The 14,983-nt window shown below is 36.7% G+C and overlaps 1 protein-coding gene across 1 annotated transcript in view; it reads right to left on the minus strand.

Annotated features, from left to right (window-relative positions):
- Positions 1 to 14,983, minus strand: part of LAMA2 (laminin subunit alpha 2) — a 336,606-nt gene that overhangs the window by 94,366 nt on the left and 227,257 nt on the right. The window contains exons 24-30 of the mRNA XM_053937517.1: positions 12,926 to 13,069; positions 10,395 to 10,574; positions 9,482 to 9,670; positions 9,154 to 9,386; positions 4,670 to 4,787; positions 1,424 to 1,558; positions 667 to 791 (exon numbers count right to left, since the gene is read on the minus strand). Of these exons, the coding sequence (XP_053793492.1) occupies positions 667 to 791; positions 1,424 to 1,558; positions 4,670 to 4,787; positions 9,154 to 9,386; positions 9,482 to 9,670; positions 10,395 to 10,574; positions 12,926 to 13,069 (1,124 nt within the window). The remainder of the gene's footprint in view (positions 1 to 666; positions 792 to 1,423; positions 1,559 to 4,669; positions 4,788 to 9,153; positions 9,387 to 9,481; positions 9,671 to 10,394; positions 10,575 to 12,925; positions 13,070 to 14,983) is intronic.

Raw genomic sequence — 14,983 nt, forward strand, 5'->3', positions numbered from 1 at the left:
TCAGAGAACACTTCCAGCTTTTCAAAAGCACAATCATGAAACGCAAAGCTGTTCATTGCACTACTACAGTATGATGCCAAATATCATTAAGAGCTTCTCAGCAAAACAACAAACAAATCTCAAGTGCTAAAATATCATCTGTTGGGAACACATGCAGAAGCATCGTATGCTCATTAGCATAAAGCAACCGGTAAAATTTATGCTGCAATAACTATAATGCTTTTAAATTATTATATTTTTCACAAATTGCCTAAAACTCATATAACATTAAATAAGAAATCAATAAATTCTATAGTGGAGCAAGAAAGGCACTGTAACATATTTATACCAACATAATATATAAGACTTTTTGCAACTCCCTTGTGGGTACGTTGTACTTGGGTTCTGCTCTGCCTCCATTTATGAAACTATCTTTATAACACACACTCATTATCTTGAGTACTGTATTTTCTAGCACTTATTAATTTATTCATCACAAATTAACAAGGGAGCAATTTCTGACTTTTAAAGGAAGATCAATTTGCAAAAGTAGATAAGAAGTTTTTATTATAGCTTCCATGAGGCAATTCTCCTGTAGCCAGCCATCTGAAAAAGGACACAGGGAGCCCAGAAGGAAGCTCTGGCTCGCTGGAAAGGCAATTCTGCGGCATGAGTTTGCTGACTTACTTGTTACCAGGAATGGATAGGGGACAAGCACAAGGCCGACAGTCATCCGGAGAGCCTTGGACAGTGCCATAAAATCCCGGAGCACACCTCTCACAGTGGTGACCAGCAGTATTGTGCTGACAATCCTGCCGAGGAAGGAGACAGAATGAAAGCTGCATTTGATAATTACAAGAAAGCAAAAAACATTCTGCTCCTAGCCTTAGGGATTTAAACCTACTTCAATACATAACTTCCCTGATATGATTCTCAGTGGGAATGCTTGCTTTAAGCTTCTATCAAATGTCTGCTGAGTAATATACAGGCTTAAAAGGAGAAAGAATACATCTCTGTAGCTACTCAGATGTATCCTACAGAATTTCTTATCCCATTTATCCTTTCTTCCCTCCTTTATTCCAGCCATTGGAGAAGGAGCAATAATTAAAATTCAGTCTTACTGTACCAGGTCATGTGTATTACTGCCTTTAAGAGCAGAATTATGTTTATTGTATGACACATGGCACATTGTTTCTTTGTTTTGCAGGTGTCTAGCTTTTCTTTTTACACAAATAGTACTTCAGGGGTGAAAAAGCACTGCATAATCTGAACTCTAGAGAATCAGAACAGAAAAAAAAGTTTGCTCTCATGACTCTCCCTGAACTTTGACACTTAAGCTATTTAGGCAAAATTCTATTAAAATATTGTCTTCTAGTTTTTTAGATTAGTAGCACAACTTAGGAATTTTACATTAACTTCCGGAAAAGGTTTAGAAGTGTAATACCTGACAAATTGATGTTTTGGAGTCACACATAGTGCTGTGTCCATGGCACTCACATACAGCACAGGTGCCTAAGGACTGAGCAGGTGTCCTTCCCACAGGTGGAGATGGAAGCCTATAAAATCCTGGAGAGCATGACTGCAATAAAAAAAAAGATGCAGAAGAAAACAGATCATTACAGAGTGGACTGTGTGTGGGGAGCATTGCAAGCTCATCTTTCCAATCACCAGTTTTTACAAGTTGTGAAAAGAATCTGACAGGCTTCCAGCTGTGTTACAAACAATATACAGTACTTTACAGATAACAAGAGCCAGCCCTAATTGGAAACATGGCTGAAAAATCCCTGGAGCACTCTACTAGCATCAGGCTTTTATACTACAGCTTGAGAGATCTTTCATTCAGATGCAGAACACCTTTCTGTTCTCACTGTGCATCAAGCGTCATTCCTTTCATTACTTAAGACAAGAGTTTGTTTTCAAAATAATTTTTTTGCATGGACTGTGGAGAGCAAGCATGATGATCCTGTTTCTTTCGTCCCTGCTATGCTTTGCAGGTTTGACAAGCTAGTATCTGCCTACACACTACCTGATGGATAACAAGCAAAAGCCGAATAATAAACAAGAAAATGGCAGCATGGCTGCATTATTTATAGCTATATAATTTAAACACCATAAAAGTACAGAATTCAAAATGTTAAAGGTTTTCCATGTCTTGAATCTATCAGCCCCAAACCAAGTTCATCCATCACTAAGTTTCCTCTACTGCAGCTTGGCAATAAAATTCCAGGAATAACCCAAAAATTGCTAGCAAAGCTGACACATGCAAAATCAAACACTTGATCTTTATTTCAGGCTTATTACACAGTTCTCTGGATGCCCTAACAGCTCTCAGAAAGCACACGGCTATGGCAGCATAAAAACACAAACAGGAACATTTTGACAGTTGAAACCATTAGAGGCAAGTGCCTTCTTGTCCCATGTATAAATCCCACCACCTAGTGGTGCCAGGAGCCTGTGAAAGCTGGCTGATGAGGTCATTTCCTATTGGAGACCACAATTTCTGCTTTTTGGAAAGGAGTGGTACACTTTTCACACAGCAATATAATAGATGCAAAATAAAACAGAAGAATCTGGAGTAAGCAATGTTTGTGACCAAAAGCAGGATTCTTTAATGAAGCACTAGCTGACATGCTAGATTTATTCATATATCACCACTCTGACAGTTTTATAATCATTGCTAAAACCTCCAGGAGTCGAAGTTATGGAAAAAGTATAAACACAATTATTTTCTTTAGAATCACAAAGAAATTAATCTTAACTCATTTCTGCTTTTCCCCTTCTATTTTGACTTAGACCACATTAAGTTCCCTGAAGCATAGAAACAGTCTATCTTCCCTTTCATGGTTTGTGAAGAATTCTAACCTAGATAAATAATCTCAAATGAAAGTAGTTCTGTTTCTTTACTAAAATATCCTTTTTCCCCCTCCCTCTCTATCCCCACAAGTATACTTGTCCAAACAAGGTACAAAACACAGCTTTGCAAGTTCTGAATGACTTCAGAATCAGATTATATATACATGGTACATCCTCAAAATTAACTAAACTGGGGCTTTTTTCTGGCATGCCATTGACAGTCTTACCACCTATTTTGATCGAAGCATTTCTGAGATTAAATAAAACACAGACAAAAGATAAAACAGACGACATTTTTAATTGGCAGTTGGGAAGTTTTTCAGAAGTAGCCATTAGGAGAATTCTTACCACTGCTTCTGCAGCCTACAACTAGATGTGGAAAAAAAAGGGGGAAAAAGGGGGGGATATAAATGTCACTTCTAGTAAAAACTGCTGTGCATATAGTCTTTACAATGTTATTATATGGATACAGCATGGCACAGACACATACACCATGTTAACACCTGCTTAAAAAATGCCAGGGTATCATAAATTTTTTTTCCTGCTAAACTTCACAGAACACACTATAACCTTCACTGAGCCAACTAAAAATAAACTAAGTTATGAGCATGTGAAGATCACACAATTAAGAATGAAGTATGAAGGTTGCAATTGAGATATTTATTGAGCCCCTGGTGGGTGTGAATTAAAAAAAGTTCTAATTACGTTGTCATATATTTTTCTTCAAAAATCCAATTTGCTACAGTAATTTAAAAAAATCTGTACTTCTAAGCAAATAGAGTCCATTAATTTCTCATGTATTTACACAAGTTCAGGTGTATTCTCTTATTGAAATAGTGTGCAAAGAAAATTACTTCATTCACCTTCTTGCACACCTTTCCCATGAACTTACTGTTTTTGTTGACTTATTTGCTGCATAGCACAATCATGTATAACATCCAAAGGGATCAGAGTTCTCACAGATAACAAGGTATCTTTCCCTTCATTAACTTCAATTTTTCTCCCATTGCTAGTTTGGGGGAAACCCTTACAAGATCCCACTTAGGATGTTTCAGGCATTTGCAAAATACTCAAGATGTTGTTCCCTGCTACCTCCACCTAACAATTGCAAACAGTGAATTCAGAATTGCTTGTGCTGAATAAAAATGAAAACACGGTATTCTGCACACAGAAAGATTGGCAGTCTCATCATCAAGAGCACAGACAGTCAAAAATATTAACTTACATTCTCCAGCCAGTGGATTATATCTTAAACAATTTCTCTGGTACCTATAATGAAATCAATTTTACAAAAGCATAAACAAGCCAGCTGATTCACTAGAACACTTGAGTACTTTTGAAATATGCAATCTTCAGCATGAAATTGTAAGTAAAAAATAAGTATAATTGTAAGTAAAAAATAAATATAGTGCATAAATAAATAAGGAGCACCCAGGTCACTTAGTTGACCAACACTTTTCTCCTGGTGTTCAGAAAGTTAGTATTTTACAATTACAAGAGTACTATACCCTCATCTGTTCAAAAAGGCTTGATCTCTTAGCATCAGTCACACAATTCAGCCTCAGCAATGCTGTCCCAGTAAAGCTCACTTTCCTGTATTCTAAGTATTTGAGACATTGCCATGGTTTCAGTGGCATATTTGCCTACAGCAATTAAAAAAAAAAAAAAGGGCTGAAATTCCCTGTGAGAGAAATACCTGCGAAAGAAAATAAGCAATTAAATTAAGGGAGTTGCTGCCAGTTAAATGAATTCACGCTCAATTACTATTCACACCTTGCCAATGAATGGACCAGAGAAGGTACAAAGACTTTTCCTGGGAGTTAGGTTAGTACTGTACCTCACAGGACAGACCAGAGTAACCCAATGGGCAGTCACATTTCTCTATCAAGTAAGCCTGAGGAGCCATCCCAGATACACGGCCGCCTTCAGCAACTTCCAAGGAGATCTCAGAAATCCTGGAAAAAAAGAGCAAACACCTCCAATGAGATTAGTCAAGCACTCACTCAAACCCAGTTACTTTACAGTCAGTTGGCACAAGAGGAAAGAGTTTCATTTGGCTGTTTGTAGGATTCTTGATCTACAGCAGACAAACAACACTGTTTTTTTGCATATCCCAAGAAACTACAAAGTTAACACCACCTTTGGTCTCATCTTCTAGTTCTAGGCAACAGTATAACTAACTAAATCTCCAGCTTGATTCTATATCTTCAATTTCTTTTCAGTCAAACTAGCAAAAGTTAACATACAAAAATTCATATCTGGCTCTTCATTTGGAGGGACTCATTAAGAAATTGATGACTCTCAGGGGTATGGCAGTAAAACTGTCCTCTTAATGAGCTTTTAATGAGGCAACTATTTAAAAAACAAAATAAAATCTATCCTAATAATATCCTTGCCTCCCAACCACTCCTTGTCTTTCTAGCATGAATGCTGACCTGCTAAATAGGGTTGAGTACATCATGGACAAAGACAACAAATATAAAATCTAATGAAATACACTTAATCCTAGTGTATCAGAATGCTGTACTTTAAGCTTACTTCTTTATTTTGGGGATTTGTTAGTTTCCTTAAATGAATACTATGATCTGGAACACCTATTGCCTCAGAGGAACAAAATGCGCAGAACAGTGTAAATTTTAAAGCTTCAAATATAATGCTAACCTAAGCTAAAATGTCAAAGATTGTCTGACTAACTGGCCAAATAAATGTCAATAATGCGGATAGAGTCTATTCAGCATTGCCTGAGCACAATGCTAATGGAGAGGAGCTCACAGAGCTGCTCACCTCTTCTCATGCTCAGTCTGTTCAACTTTTCCCAGACCTTGATTCCTGAGGGACTGAGTGGTGCTGTTCTGCTCATTGGCACATAGGTACCAATGTCAGGGTGAATGGAGGAAAAGCAAATGCCCACCACTGAACGAGATGAGAGTTTTGTGACTGAGCTTACATGACCAGATAACCTCGTGTCAATATAAAAATCCCCAAAGCAATCTAGTGACTTAAACCCTATGCTCTCTTCTTACTACCTGAAGAAAGGGGTTCAGTCAAACAGGGAAACTGAACAAAAAAAAACCCCAAAAAACCAAGCAAACAAAGCCAGGTCAAAACAGAAGACTGAAAATCAAGAGGGCAAAACCATTCATCTGATCTGTCAACGTATTCATCTGATATATCAACGTAAAGTTACATTAAAATCTCTGTACGTTTAATGAGAAAATAAAATGAAATCTGCCTCTTCATCACTCTCAAAAGTGAGGGCACAGTTGAAAAACTGTTTACTGTCATAAAGCTGTATTTAGATAACAATACACTCTAGGACCACAAAGCTACCTATTGTTTGTATGAAAACATTACTTAAGGAAGGTCAGGCTTGGCTGACTTTTGGAAACTGTCTATTACACAGCAGCCAAACAACTGCTACCTGATTGCTGTTGGGAATATTGAAATAATTTGCAGTGAAATTGAAAGCATACTTCAATTCAAGAAATTTATTATCACAGCCCTGTTGCAAAACAAAATCTAATAAAAGCAATGTTTCCATTTAGAGTGTTGAATGTGAAAATGAGGGCAACAAAATGAACAATACAAGAGAAAAATATTTGGGTTGGGATTCTGATAGAAGCCTCTAAATCACTAATAATGCTACAGCTTGGAAGCAGAAACATTAGCATTGCTATTAAACTGTTTAGTTAATAGAGTGCTAACACTAGAATGAAGTTATTTTTATGTTCCCAATTGCTACTGCTACCTTGACTTTATTTTAAAGTGTTTTTCCTGTAGTTTATCACTTACCTGCAGCTATTAAATTTTGCAATTGAAATTAAAGCACTATTAAAACCTAAAAAAAAAGTAAAAATACTTCTTTTACTCCTCCCATCTACAGATTCTTTAGCTTTATATATATTTTTCTATTAGGCACAGTCAAGTGGAAAGAGAAGCTTTATTAGTTCAGAAAAGGGCCCTTATTTGGAAAGCATAACACACTCTTTTTAAACAAATGTTTTATTGTCACTTAATTCAAACATATGTTTAAATTTGAGTATAAATATTGTTCTAGGGATGGGTCTCAACTTATTTTTAATAAAAGTCTTCAAGTCTTATGCAAGGTAATATTCCACTAACCTTTAGAAACATTTTTGGGGATTTATATTTTAGTCTCACACAAAATTTCCACTGAAATCATTCAAGGTGCTAACTTGAAAAAAATATATTTCTGCTACATTCTACCTAAAGTCTCAGATATCATGTGATAAATGTGATAAACTAGACAGATCATAAAAATCCATTGTGACATAACTCCTCTAAAATCAAATATAGAATTATATGCAAGGTTATGACTTCAGATGGAGAGTTACCAGAAAGACCAGATGAACTGTTTGCTAAGCTCTGCTGTCATAAAATGTCACATTCTGAAATGCCATGCTGTAAAAATATATTCTGGTTTTTTAAGTGATACTTTGCAAACCTGCCTTGGAATTGAAAAGTCCTCCCCTGTTCTGACTGCCTCATTACTGGGCAGTCTTGATAAAATGCTGGAGCAGTGCAGGCCTAGTGCAGTCACAGGAGTCACATGCACCATAGACCAAAATCAGCTTTGCTGTCAAAATTCCTTTTGATGCTCCAGCTGAGATAGTACTCAGTTTTTGTTTCCATAGCTGAACTAAGATCTGTACTGCTTATAGGGAAGGGAGAAACATACATGAAACATGAATATACTTCTCAAATTTTCCACATTGCATTGGGGTTACCTTCATAACTCTTTTCCTGGGAATCCCCTTGCTTGTAATACAATATCCTAAATGGACTATGCCAAAACTAAATTAAACCAATGTTTAATTGGTTTAATACCACTTATGGCATCTGTTACTAATATTTAGCATCTAGCCAGTGCAAGCTACATGAATACTTTTCTGCAAATTATGTACTTTAAAGAGAAACAATAGCAGCAAAAATGACTATGTTTTCTGTCATGCAGTACTGTGAAGTTGCACAGTATCTGCCCCTACTATTCACCTTAAAACTCCAAATGCCTTCAAACTCTTAAAGACTTATTTGTACCTTAGAAATCTAGAAATAATTTTAGCTTATAATTTCTATCAGAAAGACAGAATCATAAGAAGGACTTCTGGAAACCTTTGGAGTTTATCTCTGATTATTCCTATCCCCTTACCCATAAATTTTGATTGCAAAGGATATTGTGTATTAATTATTAAAAACTTTGTGCAATAGTCTGTGTAAGCTATTCTAGAACTTCTCTAGTCCCAGCAGTTTATCTTTCATGTCTAATGTGAATCTTTCCCGCTGAAGTTTAAGTTCATGTTTGTTTTTGACTTACCCACCAAGGCAACAGAGAAGTCATTCTTTCTATTTTCTCTGTGACAACATTTTAAGCATCTTAAAGTAATTTCTAGTTTCTAAACATATCTAGTTCTTTATATCTTCTTTCACATGTTATATTTTCTAACCTGTGATGATGGTCGCTGATATCCTCCGAGCACTTTAATAACTATTTTCTTGAATTCCATTAACCTGAATTTCACGCTTAGGCTTTACTTGTGTTGGGTGAAAATAAAAGAGGTTGTTTTTTTCACTTTGCAGGCCATATTTATTTATACATAGAGATAGATAGAGAATTAGCATTTCTCAACAAGAATACTGTTACTGAATTATGTTCACCTGGTGATATGCTGTAAACAACAGACTCCTCTTTGAAGAATAGATAACTAAGCAGTTGTTCCTTGTTTGTTCAATTGACTGCTACTTTCAGTATAAATCTTACAACTGACCTTTAGATTGCAGAGATTTTTGTACTGTTCCTTTGCTGTTCCAACTGTCACGTTGCTGCCTGATGTCCACTTCAAACTTAGTGCTATCTTAATTTCCTTGCATAACTGATTCATTAATAGATGGAACAGAAGATGTTGAATGTGACCCTAATGTATTTAATTTCCCCCTTGCAGGAGAAAATTTCTTTATGCGCTAACATCTATATTTAATTACAGCATCATGCTTTCATAAAGTAGACCTTTATTCAAAAAGTACACTAGGTTTGTTTCAGAATGTGTGTGCCTACATGTGTTTTCTGTTCTAGGATCCTGAAAATAGAGATTCTACTTGCCTAGTGTGATTTAAATCTTCTAGTGCATAAAACTTCCCTATTCTGTGTCTTCCGCTCTGCCAAATGCAAATTCTGTCTGCTCTTTCTTCTCAGCAATGGCTTATAGCTGGTGTCATAAATACAAATTCTGTTGGGAGTAGCTGAGAGGTCTATGAGATTATCTGACTACTGCACTATTTCAGATCACTGCATGAAAGAGTTACCTGCTCTGCCTCATGATATTGCCATGAGTCGCCTTGATAAGAATGTAATGAACATCATACAACACGTCCATGAAGTCTTCCCGGGATACAGTTCTACTTGGTCTTGAGTCATCTCCATAATGTTTCCAGATGAAATCTGCCTGAGACATTGTCCTGTTGAGACCTGGGTTACCATGATAATATTCCCAGGGTCCAGGGTTTCTTTGGTCATCACCATAATATTCCCATTCATGCTGAAAGACAGAAACACAAAAGACAGTTTATTAACAATATTCAAAAGACCCACATGCCTAAGTTTTGGGCCAATAAAAACAGATGGAAATGTTACCTCTGTCATCTCTATCTCATGCCTTGTCAGCTGGCCAATCAGAGGGGCAGCCATATGCCGGACAATAATTCTTGTATTTGTGGGAGGTCCACCTCTTATGATGACTTGTGGGGAGTAAGTAGTAAAACCTGTCTCTTCTCGTGCTTCAAAGTAGATGGCATATTTCAGTTTCCCTCCATAAGCGGTCAGCTAGCAAAGCACAAAAAGAAATCTCATTTTCAGTTAGCTAAAAATAAATTCCTGGGAAGGAGCTAGATGTGCTCGGCACCTATGCACAGCCTAATGAATGCATGCATGGTAGAAAATAGCAATATGTACTTGTGGAACTATCTGGGGACAAGGGTTGTGTTCAAAAACACTCATCCACATTTTGTTATTATATTACACTAAAACCAGGACATTATCTATCTCCTTGTATGTGCCTTGGCGCTCCATCAAACCAAGGAATATCAAAAGTGCAAAATAAATTGTTACAGAGGTGCATAACAACATCCAAAAGAACGGTTCTTTCAATCATTTCTCCCACGTAATCTACAAATATCACATATTTTTTGCTTAAAAATGAGAGAAACAAAAAATTGCAGGAGTGTTATATTAAATTTGTGTAGCTTAATTTTTTTTTTTGAATATTGATAATAACATTTTTATGAGAAAATTTATGCTGTGGAAAAATAGAACATAGATATTTACAGATATTAACATGTAAAATATTGTTCGTGTTACTTTATAAATTTCCATGATAACAGAGCAAATAGTTTTTAATAATGGAATAGCATTTACTTTCTTTTGAAGTACCTTCCACTGTGTGAAGACATGCTTATTGGGAAGGAAAAAAGGTACTGTAAAATAATAAAATAAGATTAAAAGAAAAAAAGCAAAGCCACATCAGTATTCGTTGGAGTTTTACGTTTACCTTTCGTCCCTCAAACTGCTCTGGAAGTCTCCAGTAAACAGGTTCTGATCGAAGATCCTGCATCACCTGTTCTATATTTGCTACTATTTCAGGAGGCTGGAATGCAATCCCTGAAAGAGTGCTACGCTGAAGCTTTTCATCCACCAGTGGCAGAATCATTTGCTCTGGCCTCAAGGTCACCTATGCATATTTGAAAAAATTGAGAAGAAAATTAACTCTGTTTTTTCTCCACAAAGTGTTAGTCTTTAAATTCTAGCTCTTTAAAAAATTACTTCTAGGTAATTTCATTTCACATCATGAGCAATTTGTCACAAAGCAGTCTTGCTACTCCTTCAGGTATGAACAGTGGTAATAATGACTTTCCCCTTGAGCCTTTTGCACCTTGTCCTCAATGTTAACAAAGAATGTAGCAGCACTGGTTAAAATACTTTAATCAGCAAGTGATTCCATGAATTTTATCGAAGTGATTTTCATAGTGCTATTTTAGTCTCAGGCCTCTTTTGTTCAGATTGTGAGAAATGTTACCTTACAAAGAAGCACTTTCTCACCACTTATAGATCATTGGAGCTGTAAAACACAGTGTCTGATGCCTTGATACCTCTATGCAATATTCAAGCTAAATGTTCTCCAGGCAATTTGCAGAGAGTGAGGCTTCAGTGAAGGTTTCTGTAACTCTAAATTCAGCTTTATTAAAAAAACACAAGGATGCCACTTATATGCTTGTAATCGGTTGGTTGACAAAGTCTCATTAGCATTATATTGAAATCATTATTTTGATCAAAAACTGTAGTAAAAGTCTTAGTAATTCTGTGCCAATGGAAGTATCTCAAGGAATGTGTGAACAGATGCAAAGAGCTGGTATCAATACTGCTTTCTCCCAAAGAGTGAAAATGAAAACAAATGCAGGTAAAAGTCATACCATCAACAACCTGGTGATGAGATAGGAGTCAGGTAATAAGGAATCAACCAAACCCTGGACTGTACCTTCAGTATCCTGGTATTTCCATTTACAGCAGCATCTATGGACTGTTCAGACATGGAAGCACTCCTAACATTGCTAGCCCTGAGAGAGATTTACTGATTTTGTATCATAACTGTATTTTACTGTTTAATACTTTAGATACCAAGAAAATGGTCAACACATTTGAATTTCAGATCATTCATCAGCCATGCCTTATTGTCATAAAAATCTGGATTTGCTTGTTTAAACAAGTCTAATGTCATTTGAAGCACCTGAGAGTATCCAAAATAGCCACTAGCAGCCAGCAGAACACAGTCTCACTTATTTTACAGTTCTGTATCAATTCTGAAATGGATGAGCGTACCAAATACTAGATGCAACATGGACATACACTTCTTTAGATATGAGCATAAATACAAAAGGAAATTAATCAAGAGAAACAAAATAATAAGAAGGTTTAAATTTTTTCTGCTTTGTGCTGCCATAAGGGTCAAAGCACAATTATCCAGAACTGCTGCTGTTATGGAACTTGATTAAATTTTATAAATTGTCAGTTTTCTACAGCCTTTCATCTCCAGTCTAGCAGTATATGATGGGCAAAACTGAAATAATGAGAAAAACTGGGTCAGATCATAACAAATCACTTCATCCACTGGGAAGGGAAAGAGGTGCTATGGGATTGAACAGTGAACAGGAGAATAAGTGCTATCCATATTATATTAAGCAAGAGAGATTAACTTGATTTCAGCCTAAAGTATCCTTATCTAACTGATGCTTGTACATGACTAATCTGGGGCTTTGGCTGATTTGCATTAGGCAGACATTCCTTCTATGGTTGACATTCTTTCAAGCAGAGCTATGACTAACCATACATGGGGACAGAATGAATAATTTTCCATTAGAAATCTCTCCTCCAGAATCCAACTGAGGGGCTGGCATGGCAGCAGTCTCAATGTGAATTTTGTGCTTGTTGTACAGATAAATGGAGACATCCAGTCTGCCTTATTTATCAGTGCAGCATAGGTCTCAAGGCCCTCTTCCACAAACAGGTGTAGAGCTCTTTGTTTGCTCTGATGGATTATACCTTTTCCTGCTTGAATTTAAATATAGCTTCAATAAGCTCTTTTTTAAAAATGAAAGAACACCCCACCAATATGGAAAATAAACAGATTAACTGAACTATGGGAAATTTACACTGGACAACAAGTATCTGTGACCTTTGAATACACCTGGGTAAACTGTGTATCACATACAAGGGATTATGTTGCAATGCATTAGACTGCATAATTTCCCCACATGACCAGCTTGCCCTTTCTTGGGGTTTAATAGCTTTACTTTGGCTGGATGTCAGCTATCCTATTACTCATTTTCTTATCTACTTATTTCCTTTTCATGTCTTGACCCTGATTGTCTAATGGAACATACCGCTCTCACCACTCCTCAAAGCATAAAGAGGAAAGCGATTGCTTAAATGTTTGGCCATTTTCTAGCTCCCTCTCAGTGCCTGACTAAAAGATGCCAGCAGGAAACAACATTATCGCATTACATGGCTCAGCAGTTTCCTACTCACCCACACGCGGATCAGCCCCCTTGCCTCGCTGCACTGTGTAGTCAGGCCAAAGCAATAGCAACTGCTGCAGCCAAGTGGGTTTCTGGCAGAGAGACCAAATGTACCAGACTTGCACCTGTCACAGTGGACACCTTCCACATTAACCTGGAAGAGAGAGAGAGTGTTTTTAAAAGGAAAAAAAAAAAAAATCAAGTTTTATTTCAAAGTAGCAATAGAAATAGAAAATCCTACTGTAATGATAATAACAGGGTGCAGCAAGAAATAATAATAAGCTTTAGGAAATACTCAAGAAACTCTCCAGCTTCTTATCACGTGTGTATGCAAACATATGTAATTAATGTAATTAAGGCATTTGCATTTGTATCCACTGAGTAGCTCTGAGCAATAGATGCTGGCTTCACACTGAAAGTTGTAAGCACAGAAAAATTAAATGGCACTTTGGGCATGACATGCTCAATAATTGATTGATAAGATAAGAAAAATAAGTTGTTCTGAAATTGCCCATGTTAATCAAGCCTTCTGTTTAATAGGAATTAGCATTGACATGTTCAGATAGTTAAGGTACAGCACTAAATGTTCTTGCTGAGAAACGTATTTTAATGGAAATTCTGAAGAGAAAAGCTTTCCCCTCTTCATGATTGTTTTCCACATCATTGAACAGTATTAACAAGGCTGAAATGTTTCACTGTTGTAATGTCAATGCTTTTATTTTCATTTTTCAATTAGTCCAAATAGAAAGCTATTCCAGATAGGGCAGATACACAATAATTTATGCAGAGCCTTTTAAAACCATTTTCATACTGAGACCAAGGTATTAAAAAGAAAAGAAGTCAACAATATGAAAACACTGGTTGGCTTTTCCTCTCCAAAGACCTTTTTTGTTCTCTTGAGATTACTGTGAAGAAGCCAATCTAAAAAAATGAAACTTTCCAAAGCTTAAAGAAGAAACAGACATTATCCCTCAGAATTTACCAGTTTTAACCCTCATTTCCACATGTTCTAGCAATAAATGTGCGTACACTGTATTTAGCTTAGATTTTGCTGCTTTTTGTCAGGGCTGACACTGAGGCTCCTGAGCCTTTGAGAGCTCATTTCTGCAGCTGGTTTAATGGGAACAATTATCATTTTATAAAAATGTAGTTTCTCCAATGTATGACTATTTAAAAAAAAGTTACACAAAAGATTAACCAACCCTAGATTTAAATTTAACCTTAGATTAAAATTCTGGGGGGAAAATGCCTACTTAATTCAGCATTATCTGTCCATTTTCTCTCATAAACAATTTTTACTTGCTTTGAATTTTGTTTCATATCAATTGCACTTCCTTATCATTAATCATCAGCTAAATATACACTGTTCATTTGCACTCAGAGAAACATAGAAGCAACTATGTTATTAGCCTTAAAAGAATCAACAAAGAAACACTTCTATTTTAAAATCCCATGAACCCCCACTCTTCCTACTTAGTGCTTACAAGAGCTACAAGAAAAATGATGACCCAGAGAAGTTGTGGAGTCTCCTTTTCTGGAGATAGCAGCCTGGACACAACCCTGAGTCACGTGCTCGAGGGGACCCTGCTTGAGCAGGGGAGTTGGACTAGATGACCTCCAGTGATCCCTTCCAACCTGACCAATTCTGTGATTCTGTAACATGCTGGACCTAATCCAGAAATGGGGCACTGAGATGGTTAGAGGGGCTGCTGCTTATCATGTATCAAGAGAGGCTGAAAGAACTGAGATACTTCCATTTCTGCATTTCAGAGGCTGGCACAGGGCAAATAGCACTGAGTTTTATTCAGACAGTCCATATGGTCAACTCACTTCCATTTTCTTATGGTGTCATCATCAAATGAGTCAGTACTTGTGAAATAGAACCTAATGCTTCCTGTTCAAATATACCAGAAAATGGGAGGGTGGTCAAGCAGTTTGCACAAGGAGGTTGCAAAATCTCTCCCCATGCTTGGAAGTACTGCCTCAGCAGTGTCTTTCAGACAAGGTGCTGGACTAGATGACCTCCATATGTCACTTCCAACCTAATTTGTTCTACAGTTCTGTGTCT

The sequence above is a fragment of the Vidua chalybeata genome, chromosome 3 (genome assembly GCF_026979565.1).
Source record: "Vidua chalybeata isolate OUT-0048 chromosome 3, bVidCha1 merged haplotype, whole genome shotgun sequence".
In the NCBI taxonomy this organism is placed as follows: Eukaryota; Metazoa; Chordata; class Aves; order Passeriformes; family Viduidae; genus Vidua; species Vidua chalybeata.